General features: G+C 34.6%; 1 protein-coding gene across 1 annotated transcript in view; it reads left to right on the forward strand.

Moving 5' to 3' along the window:
• The window catches only part of LOC128983226 (tolloid-like protein 2), an 83,846-nt gene that overhangs the window by 45,361 nt on the left and 12,750 nt on the right, over window positions 1-25,735 (forward strand). Inside the window, exons 6-11 of the mRNA XM_054402448.1 lie at window positions 4,846-4,978; window positions 9,211-9,447; window positions 9,915-10,034; window positions 18,666-18,820; window positions 19,685-19,880; window positions 20,609-20,731. Coding sequence (XP_054258423.1) covers window positions 4,846-4,978; window positions 9,211-9,447; window positions 9,915-10,034; window positions 18,666-18,820; window positions 19,685-19,880; window positions 20,609-20,731 — 964 coding nt within the window. The remainder of the gene's footprint in view (window positions 1-4,845; window positions 4,979-9,210; window positions 9,448-9,914; window positions 10,035-18,665; window positions 18,821-19,684; window positions 19,881-20,608; window positions 20,732-25,735) is intronic.

Genomic DNA, 25,735 nt, shown 5'->3' on the forward strand with positions numbered 1-25,735 from the left:
ATGATTTGAGGGCAGTTGCTAGTCCATTTCCTCAGTTCGAAACATCCTTTTAAAAGAAGTTGTTCCACCTCATTTCTTAGTACCAAAGCTTGTTCTATGCTGTTGGCACCTAATATTAAATCATCTACATATACTTGTTTCTTTAAAGCCTCAGCTGCCAGAGGGAAGTTTGCGCCTTCATCAGTGATAAGTTGGTGAAGTGTCCTTAGTGCCAAGTAGGGTGAGCAGTTGAATCCAAACACAACTGTAGTTAAACGGTAAACTGAAAGGGGGTCGTCTTTGTCATCTCTCCAATACAACATTTGATAGTTTCTATCATCTGGGTGGATCATTATTTGACGAAACATTTGTTTGATGTCACATGAGAAGACAATAGGGGAAAGTCTAAACTTTAACAGAATATCATTAAGATCATTATGTAGTTTTGGCCCGGTATGTAGAATATCGTTAAGGCTGACACCTGAGGAGCTGCGTGCGCTTGCATCGTATACTACACGAAGCTTGGTGGTTGAGGATTCTACTTTGACAATAGCATGGTGAGGTAAGTAAAATTGTTTATTATCACTGTTTGGAGGAGGGTTAACAGGTTCCATGTGACTAGATGACAATAAATCATGTATGGCTTTACTATACTCTGCTTTAACTTCAGGCTGACTTTCTAATTTTCTTTCAAGTGATAGGAATCTATTACGAGCGCAAAATGATGAGTCACCAAGAGGGGGATGATTTTCTTTTATGGGTAGCCTAACAAAGTAGCGTCCATCTGAATCCCTAGAGACCGTGTTTAGAAAGTGATTTTCACAAATTTCTTGTTCAGATGTAATATGATGTTTGATGGGAGGTTCCTCTAGAGTCCAAAATTTCTGCAGAGAATTGTGCAAATCAATATCTTGAGTACTTAATAAAGAAGAAAGATTACCCTTGCATTGAGGGGCTGTTTTGTGAGGGACTACAGCAGGAAGAGTTGGGGCAGATCCTATGATAAGATATCCAAATACAGAATTCATGGCAGCAGGAAGATCCTTGTTAAGGATAATGCGTTCACCAGTGATTACTTTAGCGAATAGATCAGCACCTATGAGCACATCTATCTTACTAGGCAAATGAAAAGTTGGATCAGCCAGGACCAAATGTTTGAAGTATTCTTTAACATTAACTGGAACTTCTGAGTGTGGGAGGTTTGAGGTTATTCTGTCTAGAATAAGGACTGGGTTGTTATCAGCAATCATTTCTCCGCTAAGAGACGATATGTTAACTTTTGACACACCTTTAGATTTAACTTCTACTGATGATAGGCCATCTATCTTGGAATTACTGGAAAATGTCCGTTTAAGCATAAGCAGGTTAGCAATATTTTCTGTTACGCAGCTTACCATAGATGCGGAGTCAATAACGGCTCGGGCTACAACTGTGTTACCGTTATTAGCTTTCAAGTGTACCAATGCAGTGGCTAGCAATATAGTGGTATTAGGGTTTGAGGAGACAGCTACAAAGGGAGGTTCAGGGTGATCATAAGTTTTATTCATTTCCTTGGGCGTTGGAGCATTATCTTTAGGCTTTTGGTTAAGCTTATCATTAGGCCTATTATTAGTTTGATGTAAGAGGGAGTGATGTTTCAGTTTACAGTGAAAACATGTTTTATTTGACTTACAGTCTTTGACAGAATGAGCGGTACCTAAGCAGTTCAAACAGAGGTGGTTTTTCCTCACAAAATTGTATCTTTCCTGTACGGACAAATCTTTAAACTCTGAGCATTGGTAAATGTTGTGATCACTTTTACTACAAAATGTGCATGTGGCGTTTGAGTCTCTGAAAGCTAGTAAAGTAGTGCGGTTCGGTGTAGACTTATGTAGGCCTATCTGAGAGGAGTGAGGGCTGGACCTCTTACTATTTTGAGTGAAACCTACATTGCTATTGCTTGAAGTAGTTCTAGGGAACTGAGAGTTAGAGAGGTTAGCAGCTTCTAAGTAAGCACATTCATTTTCTAAAAATGTTATTGCTTCACCTACGGTTGGAAGGTCTTGAGAATTTAGACGTAAGCTTTCAAACTTTTTGCGAATGTCTGCGTGTAATTTCCTTAGTAACATGGCTGAGAGCAAGATATTATCCTTGGCTATGTCATGATTGAGTGCAATGAGTGCTTGGGCATTTTCGTTATACTGAGAAATGAACGAGCGAATGTTCTTGAGGGAGGAGTCACTTAGGTTAGGTAAGTCTATTATGTTGTTGAGGTGTATGCTTATGATTTTCCTACTGTTTTGATACCGTTTTTGAAGAAGATCCCATGCTACATCATAGTTTTCAGCTGTGATTGGTAAATTCTTTATAAGATTGAAAGGTTCTCCCTGTAGAGTAGAAAGCAGATATTGAAATCGCTCAACTTTGGATATGTTTTCATTATCATGAACAGATACTTGAAACAGGCTAACATAAGATAACCATTGTTCCGGTGAACCATTGAAAGTTTTGAGAGATAGAGGAGGGAGTTTTAGTGAGTGGCTATCTTGGTTTGAGGAAGAGCTACTAGGCCTATGGGGTAGGCTACTTGATGGAGTATTTGTTATTGAGTCAGTGTTTAGAACAGGCCTATGACTTGTAGGATCTTGAGAAAGGTGTTTCTTCGTGAGAGTTTGAATTCCTACATATAAGTCAGATATAGTATCTTGTAATTGAAAGAGTGTATCTTCTTCATAATCATCGGGAAGCGTGTCACTATTGAATAGTTTCTCAAGGGAGGTTTCAAATTCTGAGTATTTTCTAAGTGTTTCTGACTCTAAAAGTTTCAACTTATTTATTTGTTCTTGGGACAATTCAGGTAATAAATCTAAAGCTTGGATGTTAGTTTGGATTTTGGCTAAACGATTCGCAATTGAGTTTAATTGCCTAGAGAGGGTGACGAATTTCATTTTTGTTGTACAACAAAACAATTATTCTGAGTACTCAGAGGGAGAGAGATTAGAGATTGTCATTATTTTCTGCAATACGAGACACAGATAACAGATGGCATTGTTACATTAGTGCTAGTGGTTGCTATGAGCATTACAAAATACCAAATTGTACAGTTTGATACAAATTGAAATGTCAATTAATAAATTACAACAAAAACAATATGCATAAAATATAGAGGAATCAAAGTTTGAATCAAAGTCCTTTAGATATTGACCTTTTAGATCTACAGTAGTCTTGATAGTCTTCTTACTTCTTACTGATGAGAAAGGAGTGAGTAGTTCATTTTTAAGGTTGCAAGTTGGAGTTTGAGTAGAACTAATTGTGACTTATAGTTACCAAAAGAGCTGAGTTTCAGATGATCCGGCTCGAAGGACCATGTAGAATTTCGATAGCCTGTGGAGTGGACTGTATTTATAAGTTAAGCGGAGTTTTCATTCTTCAAATTAGAACACTGAGATACAATTAACAAATACTTTTAATATTAACAAATAAACTTTCAATGATTTTACAGAACTTTAAAGAGAGATTACAAAAGAGAGAGGGATCTTGAGTCTTGATGTGTTTGTTTTTTTTCAACTAACAAAATTACTAATAAATTATTTCATTGTTAAATCACATATGTTGTTTTAAACATTAAACCAAATTAAAAACCAATGCCACCTGTATTTATTTTTAGTTGATAGAAAGCATTATTATAACAAAGTTAATTATACTGAATATTACTGAACACATATTATTGATAGAAGATGTTTTTTTTTTTACTTCAGGGGAGTTTTATACAAACCGGGATGCCCTACACATATGTTACTAGAGTTGGTCCTGGGAGCCCTGTCCTGAGGAGAGCAGTAGCAAAAGCTGTGTTATGTAAAATGTCATTTTAGATACAATTGTCGCATTATAGTTTATTGTTTGAGTTATCCCACAGGTTTAACATTTTCAAAACAGGCGTTAGAAGGCTATAATGTTTAGGCCTACATTTTCAAAGTAAGCTATCTTAAGTGTCAGTAGCATATTATAAATTTGGGATAAAAGAGGCAGGCTTTTACTCAAATACATTTTTTCTTTCATTGAAATATACATTGAAAAATTAAAATTAATTTGTTTATTTACAAGAATGAACATTAAACTTTTAACTAAACAGATTTTATGTAGGTTACTTTGTTATTTATGTTTTTGTCAGGTAAAAACCTATATTATATGAAGACTTATGAGCAAATTTTGCAGAGAGTCATAGTAAAAAGATGTTGTGTAAAAGTAATTTTACAACTGTATGTTGTAGGGTACATACCTGGACACAATCCAGCCCATAGACAAAACTAGACTCTCTGTTGTCGGGAGGTTACAAGCCGAGACCAGAGATTGGTCAGGAAATCAGACTCAGTGAGGGAGATATTGCCCAGACTAACCTGCTCTACATGTATACTAGACTATTGTATGTTGTAGGGTACATACCTGGACACCATCCAGCCCATAGACTACTCCAGGGGAGGTTACAAGCGGAGGCCAGAGATTGGCCAGAGAATCAGACTCAGTGAGGGAGATATTGCCCAGACTAACCTGCTCTACATGTATACTAGACTATTGTATGTTGTAGGGTACATACCTGGACACCATCCAGCCCATAGACTACTCCAGGGGAGGTTACAAGCGGAGGCCAGAGATTGGCCAGAGAATCAGACTCAGTGAGGGAGATATTGCCCAGACTAACCTGCTCTACATGTATACTAGACTATTGTATGTTGTAGGGTACATACCTGGACACCATCCAGCCCATAGACTACTCCAGGGGAGGTTACAAGCGGAGGCCAGAGATTGGTCAGAGAATCAGACTCAGTGAGGGAGATATTGCCCAGACTAACCTGCTCTACATGTATACTAGACTATTGTATGTTGTAGGGTACATACCTGGACACCATCCAGCCCATAGACTACTCCAGGGGAGGTTACAAGCGGAGGCCAGAGATTGGTCAGAGAATCAGACTCAGTGAGGGAGATATTGCCCAGACTAACCTGCTCTACAAGTGCTACCGTAGGTTAAAATGGATATACAACTTTTTAGCAATTCAGGATAGTGTTTTCCTATTACCTATTGCACCTAAAGAACGACTGAATGACATTTTTGCTATTAAGTTTATACAGTAGTTACTATAGTTTCGTTTGTGATTTGTATATGAATTTTATCAGGAGAAGAAAGGTGCAAAGTAAAAGTGTAGTACAGTATGTTTTTAATTTTAATTAATTTTATTTATCTAAAACTTATTAATTTTCTATTATTGATTCTAAAACTTATGAGCTTGTTGCTAGAACATCATTAATTAGTTTATTTTTTGATTACCGTAGGTATGGATCCATCTTTAAATAACTGTGACTACTTGTGGCAATCAGTTGTTTGTGGCTCTAATCTAACAAGGGAATACTTTATAAGATAAGAAAAGGTTAATGAATTTCTATATAGGCTGGTTCATCATACTTACTATGTTAACTAATCATTTCATGAATATAATTTATTAAAAACAAATTGGTTTGATAAAACTGCAGATTGGGGCTAGTTTTGATCATGATTTGTAGACATGTTGTCAATAAACATACAAGATAAAATAATGCTTTGGTTATATGTTGCAAGTTTCAGGGGCAACGCTTTACTCTGTCTTGCAAAAAATATGCAGAATATGAAAACATTAGCCTAATTAATAATGTTGTTGATCACCATTGCAGTAATTCCTTAGTGCTGTTTTTAGTACAGAAAGTAATAACAAACTTCTAATAACACTTAAGTAACAAACATTTACACTTTTACTGTTGACTCACAAGCCAGTAAATTATGTTTCAAGTATTACAGTATTATACATATTTTTATCTACTTTCTGTAAATTTAAGAACATGTAGGCATAGACTAACCAACACAAGTAGACTTCTCATCCCATTGTAAATTTTTAAGCACGTTTTTCGTGTCTAGTTCATGTACGTGACACAAAGGCGCTAGTGTCGATGAAACTTTGTTTCCATTATTTTAGGGTTAATTTCTTGATTTGTGCTTTACTGTTTGGTTATATAACCAGGGGACAAGTTATTGTTTATGATTAGATCGTATTATTTGGTTAAACAAGATTTTAAATGGCTGTAATAACGGGAAACAAATTGTAAACAAAACACGACCTCTACATAAACCGTACATGAACTAACAATAAAATTGTCTTCAGCTGTTCCATAAGGATGAGAAATCTACTAAGGGAGTATGTTTTATCTATGATGTAGGCTACAATGTGCAATGCTGAAAGTTATTTTATACAATCAAGAAGCTATTTTTTAGAACATCTTAAGCTATTCTATAAATTCATCACTTCTGTAAAAAAACATACAGTTAAACAACTAGTAAATTAATTTAATATAATGTATATGGAACTGACACAAAATAGATGGGAATGAGGGTAGTTTGGGATCATTGTCACTTGATAAGTCAGTTAGATTTCAGATAACCCACTTATCATGTCTTGGCTCAAGTATCAGCCCAATTAAAATTATTGTTGAGCATATCATTCAAGTGGTTAATAGAAATGATTTCAGAAAAATACTTACAATTTCTCTGTCTTTACCTTATTTTAAAAAGGGATGGTTTTTTGTTATACAAGTTAAGAAATCAGATGCCTTATGCATTACTGTTTAAATGTACCTAACATATTTTTTATACAACACTTTGGCTGCAATGTGTAGGCCATACAATGTAAGGGCTTTAGCCTCTCCCTGCTCCCTAGGCTTGGATCATATAAAATACTGTAGTTGTGAAAGATTAGTGTTGCTAAATTTACACAAGAGACCCATTTTTTACAAAGTAAATAATGTCAAGGCTGGATAAAGAAGTTGGATATATCACATTAATTGTGTTGTTAGACATCTATGATACTATCAGTATGTTAAACAGAGCAAACCAGTTGTGAAGACCTCAAGCTAAAAAAAAGCGTGGATGGAAAAATGCGCCCCTGAGTGCATGAAGTTCATGGATTGATTATTGAACCATAATGATAGCTTACCACCATCTGACTAGTGACTAGGAAGTTTGGTTGTGTAACAATAACAGGCCATGTTGTAACACTCTTCATCCAGAGACATGACATTTATTGTTAATTAAGGTCAACGGCCTAAATAAGATTGACAGAACTGGTTCAGATATCAGAACAATTATTGATAGTTGAAAGCAAATTCATTGAAAATAACATAACATTTTTAAAAAAGGTTAATCTGGATGATGGTTGTTTTTTTATGTATGTGAATATCTAGAAATCTAGAAATTCAATAGCTTTCTCAGAAACATTACCTTGACTATAAAAATCTTTAAAACAAGTCTTAGCCTATCTATGTAATCTATACAGGGTGAATTTTAAATGAGTTCCCCCCCTACTTTTTTCTGCATTTCTTAAGATATCATCTCCGGACCACGTCAGATCATTGTTGAGTAGTAAGTACTTCATTTTGACTGGGTATACATTTTTGGCCGCCATCTTGGATCCGCCATATTGGATACAAAGTTTTTTTTTCAAATGTAAAGGTAGGGTTGTGACCCATTATTTCAAACTAGAATTTTACGCTGATTACAATGCCGCAATTAGTTTTTAAAAATCTTGATCCGTTCTAAAGTTATGAGGACTTTTTATAACTTTATTTTTAGCGCATTTTAACATTGTGCATTTACAAACTAAGACCATAATCTCAAAATAGTGCTAGATAAAGATAAGTATACACCACCATTCATTGCCGACATATTTTCACTTGGTTATGACGGATGTAGTTTTTCAGCCGCCATCTTGGATCCGCCATTTTGAAATGTGATCAATTAATTTAAATATGAAGGTGGTGTTGTGACCCATCATTTTGAACTACTTTTTTATACTGGACTCAATGCTGCAATCCATTTTTGGTTATCAAGCTGTCTTGATGAAATATTAAAATAGTCTTATTTAAAATTTCAATATTTCAAAAACCAAAGATGAAAATGAAAAACGGATTGCGGCATTGAGTTCAGCATAAAAAGGTAGCTCAAAATGATGGGTCACAACACCACCTTCATATTTAAATTAATTGATCACATTTCAAAATGGCGGATCCAAGATGGCGGCTGAAAAAACTACATCCGTCATAACCAAGTGAAAATATGTCGGCAATGAATGGTGGTGTATACTTATCTTTATCTAGCACAATTTTGAGATTATGGTCTTAGTTTGTAAATGCACAATGTTAAAATGCACTAAAAATAAAGTTATAAAAAGTCCTCATAACTTTAGAACGGATCAAGATTTTTAAAAACTAATTGCGGCATTGTAATCAGCGTAAAATTCTAGTTTGAAATAATGGGTCACAACCCTACCTTTACATTTGAAAAAAAAACTTTGTATCCAATATGGCGGATCCAAGATGGCGGCCAAAAATGTATACCCAGTCAAAATGAAGTACTTACTACTCAACAATGATCTGACGTGGTCCGGAGATGATATCTTATGAAATGTAGAAAAAAGTAGGGGGGGAACTCATTTAAAATTCACCCTGTATGTTTCCAAATTTAAGTTATATGGATACTGGTGCTAAAAAACACAACCAGAGATTTTATTATTTTGTGTAATATTATTTAACAACTATAGACATCAAACCAATTCAAATTGTATGACAAACATAATATTTTAATATTCATACAGTATAAAAGGATTGAAACTGTTGTGTATAACATTACTATTTGTAAGTATGGGGATTGAAACAGCCAATATCAATACCAATATCAATCCATTCCCTTCAATGAAAAAAAATCATTAAAATATTTCTTCATCCAAAATTCTTAAACATGGAAGTACGGTATCAAATTTTAATCTATTAACATTTTTTAAATCTTTGAATATGGATGGTACTAGATATTATAAACACTCTCATTTTAAAGTTGTAGCTAGTTTAAAAAAAATTAAGCCATCGGCATAGTGTCTTAATGCAAATTATTGATTTCTGTTTATTACGTAAACATTTTTCCAAGCCAAACTGAAAGGAAAATTTACTGTAAACTGCCTTGTCTTTTATTTCACACAGACTTTATCAGTAATGAAAGCTAAGGGAGGAAGTATACAATTTTAGACTTAGCAAACACTGTGAATGGGCATTTCAACTATGTTCTTTTTTATCAAAGTTGGCTACAGCTAGTCCATATAAATGTCTACTTGAGTATCCAACAGTAAATTATTAACACATACCGAAGCATCTGATCTCTTTAGCTGTGATACATTGCAGGATGCGGTCGCACCTATCAGGAGAACTCAGCTGTGATCACGTCACCAGACTATGAGCTGCAGCACACCGGCCTATCAGAGGAGAGTCTCGGACATCGCTGTGAGTGGCGCATCACTGCCACCCACGGAGAGATGATTGTCCTCAACATAACCGACCTCGACATCCTCAAGTCAGACAACTGCCGCACAGACTACATTGAGATCAGAGATGGTTACTGGCATAAGTCTCCTTTACTAGGTAACACACAAGCACTCTGATATATTTCATCACTTTGGCTTAAGTGACTATTTTCGACAATTTCACGACCGAAGCAAAGCCGAGGACAGAAAATAAGAAAAGGGTATTTTTATGAAACAAATTATAACTATAAACTAACTGTGTACACAAACACAAAGGAAGGCAGAAGCCTGCATCTGACATATTTTAACAACTCACTCACTACAGCTTCAATGTTTGTTGAGAGTTTTCTTTAAGATACAATAAACCCTAACCCAGGGGCCTGAAAACCTTACAACTGAAAAACTCTCTGCTTAGGTCTAACTTTATGAAGTTGACCATTCACTTGTAAACTCAACAGTAATGAAAATCATAATCAGTTTTCAACATTAATATGTCTCAATAATTTCAACTCTGTATCACAATTGGATAAGGAAAGAATGAAGGGTGTTATTTTATCAATCAATTATCCAACTGATGGTTCTTAGGCCGCTACTGTGGCAGTGGTCGTATCTATGAGCCAATAGTATCGGCCGGCAGTCGCATGCTCATCACCTACATCACTTCAGGCACATCGGAGCACCGAGGCTTCAAGGCAATCTATGAAGGTGAGGATGGATTTTAAACTATACACTAGTCAGGGCCGGATTTCCCAATAGGCCCGGTAGGCCCGGGCCTATGGGCGCAAGGTCCCAGAGGGCGCACGGCCAAGAGGAATTTTTTATTGGCTATCTAAAAATAAAAATAAATAGTCATATTTGATCAAAAAAACTTCCGAAGTTCATAAGAAGAAATTATTGTTATGAAATTTAAAATATTTTTCAGAATTACGCATCAATTTCGTTACAAAATTGCTAACGAACATTGGTTATACGGGAGTAGGCTGTAGGAATGTTGACGTTGACGAGCGCCCAAAGGGTACGCATCGTATTGCCACTGCACTGCCACTATGCTGGCTCCGCTGGCTCAGGCTCGGGCTCGGCACTACTGATCATTGTGATTGGGGGCGCAAGCGTGCTAGACATTGTTACCACAAAACAAAAGTTATTAATTAATCTTTTGATTAGTTTACAACAATCTGCAGGATCAAGTTAAAATATATAATACGTTGTGTTGAATATTAAAACGATTAATTTACGTTTATATTTAACAAAAAAATATTAATCTCAGTTTGCATTAGATTTTAGAAACATTCAATACCCTCCAAAGCACCAATTATGCTGTAATTTTCTCCTCAGACCTAAGGATCGGTATGGTTGGCAGGAGTATTGCTCTGTTTTGCTTTGGAAATATAACCTAGATGCAGTACGACCATAGATTAAATATAACTCAAGTCGACTTCTTATGACATTGTTAATTCAAAATTTGTTCATGTTTTGTTCATGTTGGTGATACTGGACGTTAGTTTTGACGTAATTTTGTTTCTATTTTTTTAGGGTTAGTTCTATGATGTGTGTTTTAATTTCTTGTAATATAAACAGGAGGCGATTGTTGATGATTAGATCGTTTTATTTTGGATAAACTAGGTTTAAACATAGATAAAACATACTCCTTAAATAACAAGAATTGTTTTCAGCTAATCCAAAATTATGACAAATCTACTAAAGGAGTAGCCTATGTTTAATCTATGGTATCACATACTGTATGGAGTTCAGGTTTTTGGGCCTGGAATTGGAATCAATGGCCATGTTTTTTTTTTGGTTTTTTTTTCAGGAATTCTCGGTGGTATGAGTTGTTTTTTTCAGTCCCACGGCCACAAACGTGAGCATTTATTAAAACAAAACATTAAAAGCATAAAATTGCTAACAGTGTTTTTGTTAAGGCTAAACAATCAATACAAAAAACTTGCAATGATTCCGGCGAGAAGTGGTATTCAAGCAATTAACTTAGGCCTATGGGCGTGATATAGTTTTTAAAAAGGTTTGAAGGAAAGTAACTGTGACCAGACTAGGGGGCGGAAAATTATTTGGGCCTAGGGGCGCAAAAATGCTAAATCCGGCCCTGACACTAGTGTACATGTTGCTCGAAATCGAGCAATTGCAAAGAAGTACAGGAGTTATTTATAAACAAATAACTTGTTTAAAAACTAATAACAGTCATAATTTCTGATGATTTTAAAAGAGTCAACTATAAGATTAATAATCTTATAGTCTCTTATAGTTCTCTTATAGTTAATAATAACTAATGGAAGTACTCACAATTACAGTCCTATTCCAGTTTAAAGGGTTAATTTTTAACAATTAAACTGCCCATGGACGGGAAAAGGTAAGCTTACAATTTAAGTCAACGTAAAAAGTCTGCCAGCTTTTATCCTAAGTTATTTAGCCAATTTGTAGACAATAAGGTGTAGGATACTTTAAACTCTTCAGGACAGAGTTAGGCAAAAACTGGCAGAACTCTGAAATGGTGTTATTTATCATAGGCTTACTCATATGCCAAATCCTTAAAATAAAAATTCAATAACTAATAACTTATATAATTAAACACAAACCAACATACAAAACTATGCACATTTTTAATACAAAATAGATCATTTACACATTGACTGTTTACAATTAACGTTCTTCTTCTCACTATTAACTTTGCTTCGCAACGGGAAAAATATGTTTCATAATCATTGAAATAGATTTATAATAAATAATCTATCATAAAGGTTGAGATTAAATAAACCTACCACATAGTTGTTTAATTTTTTTGGATCAGCTGTCTAAAATTTTGAAATAGGCATTTGACAGTTCTGGTTGTTTACATTTAAATGTCAAAGCAAATGTAAACATTGTGAATTTTCTCATGCTTCCATGGAGACCAATTATTAATATTTAATTTCTGACAACAGCTGGAGTTTCAAAACAATGTTTGTTTCCCATGTTAATCTTATGGAGAAATACGAAACTTTAAAGGGCCCCAGGGCCTCACTCTCTAATTATTTCTCTAAAAAGAAAGTTTCCTGCACAACTTCACGTTACGCTCTTTCCAATGGCACCAAAAACATGTCAATCGGTTCAGTAGTTTCGGAGGAGTAATTGTCACAAAAATCCTGCTTGCGTATTAAATAAGTACGAGAGGTCGTCCAGTGGTCGAAACTCGACCAAAAATATGTAATGTAAACTTACTCACTTCTCTATTTTCACCCCACACTGTAAATAAAACATGTGATTGGAGTTTCTTCCATTTGTTTTGATTTTCTGTTTATATTTCGTTGTTATTTCGTCACCAGCATGGCAACGCATAAGATCCATGTTAATTTTTTCAAATTTTTAAACTCATTTTTTGTGTTTATCTTTGAGCCTATTTAAATTTATAAACGGATTCTGCACACCTACAGGAAAATAGCTTTCTAACGGTATGCGTAGATTTACCCCACGATGCACACGAGCTGAGAAAAAAGGTTTTAAAGAAACATGCTTGCCTATTAATAGATAGATAGATTAGTTTTTGAACTTAACATATGATACATAAAATAGTTATAAAATGTTATGGTACATGTTTTGATAGGAATTAGTAAATAATAGTTCAAACTAAATAGCTAATAATTAATACATAGACTAACCAACACAAGTAGACTTCTCATCCCATTGTAAATTTTGAAGCACCTTTTTCGTGTCTAGTTCATGTACGTGACACAAAGGCGCTAGTGTCGATGAAACTTTGTTTCAATTATTTTAGGGTTAATTTCTTGATATCTGCTTTACTGTTTGGTTATATAACTAGGGGACAAGTTATTGTTTATGATTAGATCGTATTATTTGGTTAAGCGAGGTTTTAAATGGGTTTAATAACGGGAAACAAATTGTAAACAAAACACGACCTCTACATAAACCGTACATGAACTAACAATAAAATTCTCTTCAGCTGTTCCATAAGGATGAGAAATCTACTAAGGGAGTATGTTTTATCTATGATTAATAGGTCCGTGAAGTTGGCGTACCCATATTAGCGTATCAACTTTTGATCATACCAATCGTTAGTTCATCGTTAGTTCTCGATAGTTCCCAAATGTTTTCGTTAGTTCTCAAAAAATAAAAAAGTTATAGCCGATTATAAGTGGGTACGCTAACTTCACACTTCCGGGTTCTAGCACGCGCCGTTTTCTGAGGAGAAATGTTTACATCTATATACCAATCGTTAGTTCTTCGTTAGTCCTCGATAGTTCCCAAATTTTTTCGTTAGTTCTCAAAAAATAAAAAAGTTATGAGGCATACAAAGTGGGTACGCTAACTTCACAATTGTACAATTTCCAGCGGGAACAGTTTTTTTTACTATAAATGCCTATATCTATATACCAATCGTTAGTTCTTCGTTAGTTCTCGATAGTTCTCCAAAATTAACGTTAGTTCTCAAAAAATAAAAAAGTTACGAAGCATAAAAAGTGGGTACGCCAACTTCACAGTTATAGAATTTCCAGCGGGCACAGTTTTTTTTACTATAAATGACTATAACTATATACCAATCGTTAGTTCTTCGTTAGTTCTCGATAGTTCTCCAATATTTACGTTAGTTCTCAAAAAATAAAAAAGTTAAGAGGCATACAAAGTGGGTACGCCAACTTCACAATTATAGAATTTCCAGCGGGCACAGTTTTTTTACTATAAATACCTATATCTATATACCAATCGTTAGTTCTTCATTAGTTCTCGATAGTTCTCCAATATTAACGTTAGTTCTCAAAAAATAAAAAAGTTAAGAGGCATACAAAGTGGGTACGCTAACTTCACAATTGTACAATTTCCAGCGGGAACAGTTTTTTTACTATAAATGCCTATATCTATATACCAATTGTTAGTTCTTCGTTAGTTCTCGATAGTTCTCCAATATTAACGTTAGTTCTCAAAAAATAAAAAAGTTAAGAGGCATACAAAGTGGGTACGCACACTTCACAATTATAGAATTTCCAGCGGGCACAGTTTTTTTACTATAAATACCTATATCTATATACCAATCGTTAGTTCTTCGTTAGTTCTCGATAGTTCTCCAAAATTAACGTTAGTTCTCAAAAAATAAAAAAGTTACGAAGCATAAAAAGTGGGTACGCCAACTTCACAGTTATAGAATTTCCAGCGGGCACAGTTTTTTTACTATAAATGCCTATATCTATATACCAATCGTTAGTTCTTCGTTAGTTCTCGATAGTTCTCCAATATTAACGTTAGTTCTCAAAAAATAAAAAAGTTAAGAGGCATACAAAGTGGGTACGCACACTTCACAATTATAGAATTTCCAGCGGGCACAGTTTTTTTACTATAAATACCTATATCTATATACCAATCGTTAGTTCTTCGTTAGTTCTCGATAGTTCTCCAATATTTACGTTAGTTCTCAAAAAATAAAAAAGTTACGAGGCATACAAAGAGGGTTCGCTAATTTCACAATTAAATAAAAAGGCAATAAGGTCTTAAACGTGGTTATGCCAACCTCAAACCCAAATCATTCCTAGCGTGCACCCTTGTCTGACTAAAGTGCCTATATCTTAATATTAATCGTAAGATGGGCTCACTCATTTATTTTGTTAGTTCTAAAAAAATTAAATAAATATACGTATAGCCAATAATCAATAGATCAACTTATTTAATGCTTCTGATTTCCAGCGCGCACCTTCATTCAACGAAAAATGCTTACAGTATACTACTATACAACTAAATAAATATTGTCTCGACCCCGCCATACCCAATACGCCATGCTAGTAATGTGTTGTACACATTTATTCCATCCACTACTCCAGTCTCCAGTTTGTTCAAGTCCGTATGACCTTCCAGTCTCGATCCGTGCAACTGTCACTCGTAACGTGTTACGTTTAATGATGTAATTTTATAATACTAATACCGAACACAAACAAATACAAACAATACAAACGATTAGTTTAATTAACCAAACAGAAGTTCTTTGATCGTACATATTTTATCTGCTTAATCCAATTCAAATAATCACTGCTTATAAATTACTTTATACCATTTTACTTAGCAGACTCTGGTTTTCATTTTGATGGATAGTTTATTTTGTTTCCATGATGGACTTTTTATAAAATGCACTTTTTCACACAACTAAGTAGGTATAAATATGATTTCATTGCTTATCTAAAACCAATTTTCGGAAGCGTTGTCGTTTTTGGATGTTCTAATTATCTGAACATATTCAACTGTTAATCATTTTGATAACGTAATCAAAATTATAACTCCTAAAAAATAATCTAACCGAGTGACACCTGCAACTACTATTGCGGATATCACAGATAAGCGCTATCCTGGAACTGATAAGCAATCCTTTCTCTTCGAGAGAATCATAATGTGATAGTTATTCTAATGTCAGTGTTACTTTGATTTTCATTGTGTGAAGATGAATCAAATTACAATGCATGGAACTAAAAATTGGTATATAGATTTAAGCGTTTTTAGTCGGAAAACGGTGCCCGCTGGAAATTTTATAATTTTGAAGTCAGCGTACTCACTTTGTATGCCTCGTAACTTTTTTATTTTTTTTTAGAACTAACGTAAATATTGGAGAACTATCGAGAACTAACAAAGAACTAACGATTGGTATATAGATGTAAGCATTTTTATTTAAAAAAAAAACTGTGCCCGCTGGAAATTCTATAATTGTGAAGTTGGCGTACCCACTTTTTATGCTTCGTAACTTTTTCATTTTTTGAGAACTAACGCAAATATTGGAGAACTATCGAGAACTAACGAAGAACTAACGATTGGCATATAGATATAGGCATTTATAGTAAAAAAACTGTTCCCGCTGGAAATTGTACAATTGTGAAGTTAGCGTACCCACTTTGTATGCCTCTTAACTTTTTTATTTTTTGAGAACTAACGTAAATATTGGAGAACTATCGAGAACTAACGAAGAACTAACGATTGGTATATAGATATAGGTATTTATAGTAAAAAAACTGTGCCCGCTGGATATTCTATAATTGTGAAGTTAGCGTACCCACTTTGTATGCCTCATAACTTTTTTATTTTTTGAGAACTAACGAAAAAATTGGAGAACTATCGAGAACTAACGACAAACTAACGATTGGTATATAGATATAGGCATTTATAGTAAAAAAACTGTGCCCGCTGGAAATTCTATAACTGTGAAGTTGGCGTACCCACTTTTTATGCTTCGTAACTTTTTTATTTTTTGAGAACTAACGTTAATTTTGGAGAACTATCGAGAACTAACGAAGAACTAACGATTGGTATATAGATATAGGCATTTATAGTAAAAAAACTGTTCCCGCTGGAAATTGTACAATTGTGAAGTTAGCGTACCCACTTTGTATGCCTCTTAACTTTTTTATTTTTTGAGAACTAACGTAAATATTGGAGAACTATCGAGAACTAACGAAGAACTAACGATTGGTATATAGATATAGGTATTTATAGTAAAAAAACTGTGCCCGCTGGAAATTCTATAATTGTGAAGTTGGCGTACCCACTTTGTATGCCTCTTAACTTTTTAATTTTTTGAGAACTAACGTAAATATTGGAGAACTATCGAGAACTAACGAAGAACTAACGATTGGTATATAGATATAGGCATTTATAGTAAAAAAACTGTGCCCGCTGGAAATTCTATAACTGTGAAGTTGGCGTACCCACTTTTTATGCTTCGTAACTTTTTTATTTTTTGAGAACTAACGTTAATTTTGGAGAACTATCGAGAACTAACGAAGAACTAACGATTGGTATATAGATATAGGCATTTATAGTAAAAAAACTGTTCCCGCTGGAAATTGTACAATTGTGAAGTTAGCGTACCCACTTTGTATGCCTCATAACTTTTTTATTTTTTGAGAACTAACGTAAATATTGGAGAACTATCGAGAACTAACGAAGAACTAACGATTGGTATATAGATATAGGTATTTATAGTAAAAAAACTGTGCCCGCTGGAAATTCTATAATTGTGAAGTTGGCGTACCCACTTTGTATGCCTCTTTACTTTTTTATTTTTTGAGAACTAACGTAAATATTGGAGAACTATCGAGAACTAACGAAGAACTAACGATTGGTATATAGATATAGGTATTTATAGTAAAAAAACTGTGCCCGCTGGAAATTCTATAATTGTGAAGTTGGCGTACCCACTTTGTATGCCTCTTAACTTTTTTATTTTTTGAGAACTAACGTAAATATTGGAGAACTATCGAGAACTAACGAAGAACTAACGATTGGTATATAGATATAGGCATTTATAGTAAAAAAAACTGTGCCCGCTGGAAATTCTATAACTGTGAAGTTGGCGTACCCACTTTTTATGCTTCGTAACTTTTTTATTTTTTGAGAATTAACGTTAATTTTGGAGAACTATCGAGAACTAACGAAGAACTAACGATTGGTATATAGATATAGGCATTTATAGTAAAAAAACTGTTCCCGCTGGAAATTGTACAATTGTGAAGTTAGCGTACCCACTTTGTATGCCTCATAACTTTTTTATTTTTTGAGAACTAACGAAAAAATTTGGGAACTATCGAGGACTAACGAAGAACTAACGATTGGTATATAGATGTAAACATTTCTCCTCAGAAAACGGCGCGTGCTAGAACCCGGAAGTGTGAAGTTAGCGTACCCACTTATAATCGGCTATAACTTTTTTATTTTTTGAGAACTAACGAAAAAATTTGGGAACTATCGAGAACTAACGATGAACTAACGATTGGTATGATCAAAAGTGGATACGCTTATATGGGTACGCCAACTTCACGGACCTATGATTAATAGCTAAATTATAAAATTATACTGTTGTATCAATAGTCACAGATAATATAGGTAGTTAAAATTCACAAACAGGAAATTTATTTATATTCACTCCATTGCATTGAGTTTGATTATTAATTTTCACCCTCTAGATTGTGTGTTTGAGCAAGAAATCCAGTGGAACATTTATGTTACTTAAGTAATAAAATGAAGGATTTTCCAGTTCCTACAAATGTGGAAATAACTGACAAACAGTCTTTTGAATTTTTCATGAATTTGACAAGACATTACAAAGTGTCATCGAACAATTCTCATGTGGTCTACTTTAATGAGAAATAGTCTACTGATCCACATAGGTAAATAAACCAAGCTGTAAACTATTTTAATTTTGTTTTGAATGAGAAAAGTTTGAAACAATTTAAGATGTTTCAATAAGGGGGCTTTAGCAATGTTTCAGTGAAATTTGATTTTTAAATATACAAAAAAAATAGGAAAATTTGATTAATTCCACCCTTAACCCACACATGAATATGACTGCTTGTTGTCTAGCGGTGTGTGGGGGCGGAGAGATACAGATTGATGAGGAGTGGCGCTCTCTCGAATCTCCCAACTATCCAGAGGACTATGAGCCTAACAAAGAGTGTGTTTGGGTACTCGCAGCCCCCCAAGACTACCAAGTGGCACTCAAGTTCCAGTCTTTTGAGGTAATGCCATCAAAGCACATATTATAGCTCTAATACATTGTTCGAGGAGAATCTATTAAATATTTAAAAAAATATACACATATCTTTTCCCATTCACTTTGTTTTAAACTGCTTTGACTGTACTATGTACTCTGGTATAGGTTGTGGACATCAGCCATAACATGGCATTGTACTGTATCTCCACAATAGACAAATCGATAACCACATTTTTAAAGCATTTTGTTAATAATCATGTAGTACTTAGAAACAAGTCTTATTGATATGGGTGAATTAGCTAAATATTTAGGACACTAAATATTTTTGCCTCCACATTGTACATTTCATCCTAAAGTATAAAAATGTGTTTGTTAACATGTTCGCTGCGGCACGTCAAATGGCAGGCGTTTCCTCAGTGCGGCGCAGCCCACAGCCTCGAAAACAAACCCGATTGCCGTGTGTGATTGGCTTTCCAATTTCGGTCTGACAAATAGCAAATAACGTGCGGGGATGTCCTGCTTTACGACGAGAGTCGACGTAGTTCACTTAACACCCACAGATAACAGCACTGCTTGGAACATAGCCGGTCCCATTGGAACTGCCAAATGGAGGGAAAAAGACGGGATAAAAAGTTGACTTTTAAGCTTGCCAGACGGGATTTTACGGGGAAATTTATACTACCAACCTACACCACTACAAAATGCAAGTCACACACGACCAACGCTAGAGCAAAAACAAAGATATACAAAAGGCATTGCCGAGCGTTCAAGATCGGGTACGGACGCACCGTACGGGGGCCAAGCACCGTACCCGATTGGGAACGGCGGTACTCAACGTGTTAAATAATTGTCTAATATGATTCCATGTACATTGTATTCATCACACCAGGTGGAGAACCATGACAACTGTGTGTATGACTATGTGGAGGTTAGAGACGGGCCTTCTCAAGATAGTCCCTTGCTTGGAAAATTCTGTGGCTACAAACTACCTCCAGATCTTCATTCCTCCGGCAACAAACTGTTCATCAAGTTTGTGTCTGACAGCTCTGTGCAGAAAGCAGGCTTCTCAGCTGTCTTCATGAAAGGTAAGGTATTATACATGCTTTGTAATTGTAATACAGAATGAAAGACTTGAAAATATCTTTACAACGGTTTTTTAAACTACCCTTTTCAATTTAGTTCTTAGAACTAAAAAGATTCACTTTACAGCATTGTTTTTTTTTGTTTTTTTTTCACAAAACTAGTAACCAACCCAATGAGGTTCAAGGATTGAGAGTAAAGAAAAAAAATTGCAATGCTTCGTCAACTTACCTGTTAGACCAATTTAATTGTTAACTAGTGGTTGCTACAATGAGTTTTTGTTTCACTATCATTGCCAATGAGAAGTTATAAATTAAAACCTAACCTCTCTTAGAAGTTATAAGAGTATTTGTTTGGGATTAATACCGTTACATGGTTCTTCTATATATATCTGTGTGATTTAGGTAATCTGTATGTTTTATCTGGACATTTGAAGGTTATCAAATTAATATAGATTTAAGTACCGTAACGTCAATTCATCTTCTACATATTGGGTTAGATTAAATCAAAAGTTCTGTGTAAGTTCTCTGTGTAAACCACCTATGGAAGGTTATATTTACACAGAACGGTGTTGTTTTAAAGTAGTAAAATAACATGATAAGTGAACTTTTGCCACTTTTATACGTATTGGTTGAAAAGGAAATCAAAGGTGGAAATAATTAAAAAAGACAAAAATTAAACCATCAAAATAGAATTAATGTTATCATAATCATAAAGAGTTTTTGTTATACAGAGTTTGATGAATGTTCTTTGCTGGACCACGGGTGTGAACATCACTGTATAAACACTCTCGGAGGATATGAGTGTGCCTGTAAAATTGGCTACGAACTTCATTCTGATGGTAGACATTGCGAAGGTATGTACTTTATATAGGTATGTGTATATTTCTACTGGTACAGTAAGAGATTGATTTTTGACTGCTAAAGTATATACTTTGTCAATAAAGTGGATGGATAACTTTGATAACGTTCTAAATTAGAACGTTATCAAACATATAAAACCATTTACTACTAAGGACGGGATTCTCTATGCAACAAGGGGAACTTCAGTTTGTTTTAAGTTCAATTACGCACTAACTACTGGTCGGATTTGGTTGAAATTTGGTATGATGATAGCTCACATTCCCGATTAACATATAGACATATTCTTATCTAAAAAATCATTTCGGGCTCCGCCCCAGTGGCTCTAGGATTTCCCATGTTAACCTTATGAGTATTCATATTTAAAGGGGATTAAAGAATTTTTCAAGCTGTTTCAACTACAAAAGTTGGTTCTATGAATTGAATTGCATTAAAAGGTTATAAGGTTTACCAACAGGGTGCCGCTCTATTAATTCTTTTTGCATTTATGACAACAGCTAATTTGAACCAAGCAGCAACAAAGAGCTGTGAGAACTTTAATTTTTTCTATTGTTTAGGTGCAGTGGTAGAACATTATGGCTATGGTAGATGTGCTACACTATAATATAGTAAATTATAGTAAACCAAATTTTCTTATAACGTACGTGATCTCTCCCATTGCAAGTATATTTTATACTTATATGCCAAACCCGTACGAAGGATGGGTACTCTGTCTGATCTTACTAATATTATGAATGTGAAAGTTTGTGTGTTTGTTTGTTTGTTATTTGTGTGTTTGAAGTTCCACTGGAAACCACTGGACGGATTGGGCTGAAATTTGGCATGATGATAGCTTACATTCCCGATTAACATATTGGCATATTCTTATCTCAAAAATCCTTTCGGGATCCGCCCCAGTGGCTCTGTAATTCCCCATGTTAACCAGTGGCGGTTCCAGAGAGGGGGCCATGGGGGCCATGGCCCCCCCCGAGATTTTTTTTTTTTTTTTTTATTTAAACATTTATTTTATTTACATGAATAGACTATTACACGCACATAAGCATGTTGGACTATAAGTGTCACTGAAGAGTTGAAAGACTTGGACAAACTGTGTGTCTGGAAAATCGTGGGAAACCCCGCTCTGCACTCTGTAGCAATGCAGTCTGGGCAGTGGGCGTGGCACCGCGTCCGCGCGCATCCGCGTTTCCTGCCATCCGGTACGTCACCGTGTCGATCATACCTCCACATTACGTTACACCTACACTTGTGGCTCAGCTCAGTATTCGTTTTGTTAATTTGTTACGTTTTTTGTTGTGTTTGTTATTAAAACACAGTTTTACAAGATATAACCAATGTTCATCTCCATTTGAGCGTCTTGAGCTCAAGCACCGGACAAGATTATAATGGTAAGTACTGATCATGAAAGTTTTTAAATCCTAGGCTTAGTTGTTTTCTAAGTTAGGTTAGTTTAGACTCGAAATTGAGCAACCGCCATTAAACTTACTACCACTCATGTGTAGACATTAACAAAGTCGCAGTGGCACAAACAGTAAGCGATTGTAAAATATCGATGTTATAATATTCATTGCGTTTGTGTTTTTTTCATTGCGACAATGCCACGGCAGTCGGCAGCGGACAGATCCGCAGAACAGAACGCCGTTTTTGAAAAACTATAATAGTTTTGACGAAATCGTCGACAACTAGTTTATGTACCGACAATCTAGATACGGTAGTTAGTTGTTGTGTGGAAGTGGGTCTTGAAATAACCGAATTATTAAACTCGTCACCGCAACTTCCACATGTTAATGTTATGTTAAGTTACGTATGCATACAGTAAACAAGCTATTAAAACAGTTTTTATTTTATTTCACTTTTAGTAATATTTTGATTCTCCGATCTAATAAAAATAATACCGTAAGGGAGTAGACAAGTAGAGTTAACAATAAAATTGTGGATTTAAATACCCAAATTTGAACAAATATAAGAGGCATATTACTCTTATTAATAAATAGCCGAACAAAACGTAAACATAATTATTTATTTGTTCCACAACTGCTTGGGTAGTTTTACTTCAGTTAATAATTTATGTTCAAATTTGTAGACGCTTGTGGTGTATTTTCAATTATTAGTTTATATATATATATATATATATTATATATACAGTTAATAAAATTCAGACGTAATGTTTTTCAGTCAGTGTGGCAACAGCGGAAAGGTCTTTCTCCACATTGAGGAGAGTGAAAACATGGCTACGGGCGAGAATGGGGGAGTACCGTCTTACGGGTCTTTGTCTACTTCACGTTCACCGGGATATTGAAGTAGATACTGAAAAAGTGATCGAACGTTTTGCCAAAAAGAGTGAAAGACGACTTGATTTTGTTTTGTAAATAGCCTAAGATCTAACAAGGATAATTATCATAGAATTCACTGTTGAATTTCCATTTTGTTTTACATGTAACTTAAATTTAAAAAAACTGGTACTATAGCCTAATTATTGTCCAAAAATTCATGTTCCTCAAATCCCTTGATTGTTAAAATCTCACAATTTGCTTTTAAACTGTGTAAAAATGTTAGGTTAGGTTAGGCAACGTCAATAATGTAGTAAGCGAGAAACTTTTTTATTTTCTGAAACAATAATTGTTGAAGGAATACAATGCACGTCAGCATTATGAAACAAAATATTTAAAAATAGATAATGTGAAATTACAGGGACAGTAGAGCAGACAAAGTTGTATCACTGAACAAAGTAGGTAAGTTTTGCACTACTAAAACTCTCCTTTTCAGATTACAAGAGATTAAACTTTTTCTTCGTCAGAGTGCTTAAAATGTCGACTTTGTAAGTATAATTTTCCAAAAATTTCCGGGGGAGGACCCCCGGACCCCCCTTGCGCAATGGGGGGTATTCCATACCCCCCACACCCCCCGGTGGTCGAGATAGAATGGCCCCCCCCGGAAATTAGCCCTGGAACCGCCCTTGATGTTAACCTTATGAGTATTCGTATTTAAAGGGAATTAAAGAATTTAGTCAGCTGTTTCAACTAAAAAAGTTGGTTCTATGATATGGAAAAGCATTAAAAAGTTATAAGATGGGTGCAGCACTATAATTTTTTTCATTTATGAAAACAGCTAATTTGAACTAAGCAGTAACAAAAAACTGTGATTCGCAATGAGAACTGTCAAAGTAGGATTGTTTACAGTTATGTTTATGTTTTTCATTTCATGAATAATTTGTGATATTTTGCAAATTGTTGATAATTTATTTTTCTCTATTGTTTAGGTGAAGTGTTAGAACATTAAGGCTATGGTAGATGTGTAATACTATAGAATAATGTAAATTTTAAAAAACAAATTTTATCAAACTGTGTCCTCCCTTATTGCAAACACAAAGCTTGAGTATAACTGTAATAAGCATTTTATACTTATATTCCAACCCCGTACGAAGGACGGGTACTCTGCTAGTAGTCCATAAATCCCAAAGTACCCATGAACTTTTGAGAAAACTACAAGTCACACCCCCATAAATTATATAGGCCTACTTAAAATGTTCGTCATGACGAGAAACCTTGCGCAAAACTATCCATTATTTCATAAATTGCCCTTTAAGGTCGTAATTCCTTTCTAAAGGGAACTTTCCATTTACCTAATGTTAAAAATACCCCAGCTGTACTTATTTGTTTGTTATTCATTTAATTTACTACCTTATTGAATTCAGGTGGGATTATTTGTTTGTATTACTGTATTCTGTTTTATTTATTTCAGCTTAACTTAACCAATCAATAATTTTATTAATACTTATGTAGTCAAACAGGGTGAAGACCGTGGATAACAGCTAGTGAAATACCCCCGCTGCAGCAAACCTGCCGACTTAGCGAATTTCCATTTGCCTCTGGATTGATTTTTAATTATTAATCTATTAAATTAACATTAATAACATATTTAACGAGTACCTAGGTTAGCTGCTACAGGGAATGTAATAAAGTGTGTTTTTTTATTAAAATATCAATAGCTTAGTATGAAATAAATGAAAACGCCAAGTTTGATCAAAATTTATCCATAAACAAGCCAACTACAACATATTATAATATTCTCCATAAGAATAACATGGGAATTTTAAATTAACAATTTTTTAAAATTTTCTCCGTAACCAATTATTGTACAAAAACACTTTGATATACAAAATTATTTGTTTTTTTAAGCTCTTTAAAAAGGTCTGGAGAAAAATTGATAAATCGTGTGTTTTAAGGGTAAAATATGAGAAAAACCCATTTTTACCCCATAACCCCCCCCCTCCCGTTTAACCCGTTACCATGGTCCGATCATGCTGGGTCGCGAACTCATTCAAGTTTATCCCACCTTACACCTTCAAAAAATTTTTATCAAAATTGGACATAAATTACTCAAGTTATCGTGCGGAAGGACATATATATATACATATATACAAAATTTGAATGAATGATGTTTTTGGCCTCTGGGGACATCAAAATGAAAAAGTAAATCGGTCCCGGGCCTAGGTCTTACTATGAGACCTACGGTAATAGCTACTTCCCTATAGGGAAATTCGCTAATAAAATCAATTTTCAGTCTTTATTGCACTAAAAAAAAGGCCGAAATACATAGGTAACAAAACTTGCTAACAAAAAAGAGCCTGATTTGATTAATGTCGGGAAACCAGGAAGCCAGAATGTGTTAGCTAACCAGGTCCATTGTACCTGCTATTTTTTTTTTTTAATTTTAATTTTGGGTAACAATATCTATTCAGATTACAAACTCAGCAACAGTCATGTGTAGGCTAAAACACTAATCTTTATCGAGGCCGATACAACCATTGTAAGTTGATAGAACATAATGTTGAAAGTAACAGTTCCTATACTGATATGTAATGTAAGAAATTGTAGCCTACCTACAAATCTTTTGTGGACACTCTTTACATATACTTTGCTTATGTTTTACAAAGTTTATAAAAAAGCAATATGCATGGGAATGCCCTCTTGCAAGTCTTTACACATGCTCTAGTTTATGAT

Source organism: Macrosteles quadrilineatus, unplaced genomic scaffold, assembly GCF_028750875.1.
Source record: "Macrosteles quadrilineatus isolate MER2022 unplaced genomic scaffold, UCM_ALF_1.0 Scaffold_1__1_contigs__length_201487025, whole genome shotgun sequence".
NCBI classification, from domain to species: Eukaryota; Metazoa; Arthropoda; class Insecta; order Hemiptera; family Cicadellidae; genus Macrosteles; species Macrosteles quadrilineatus.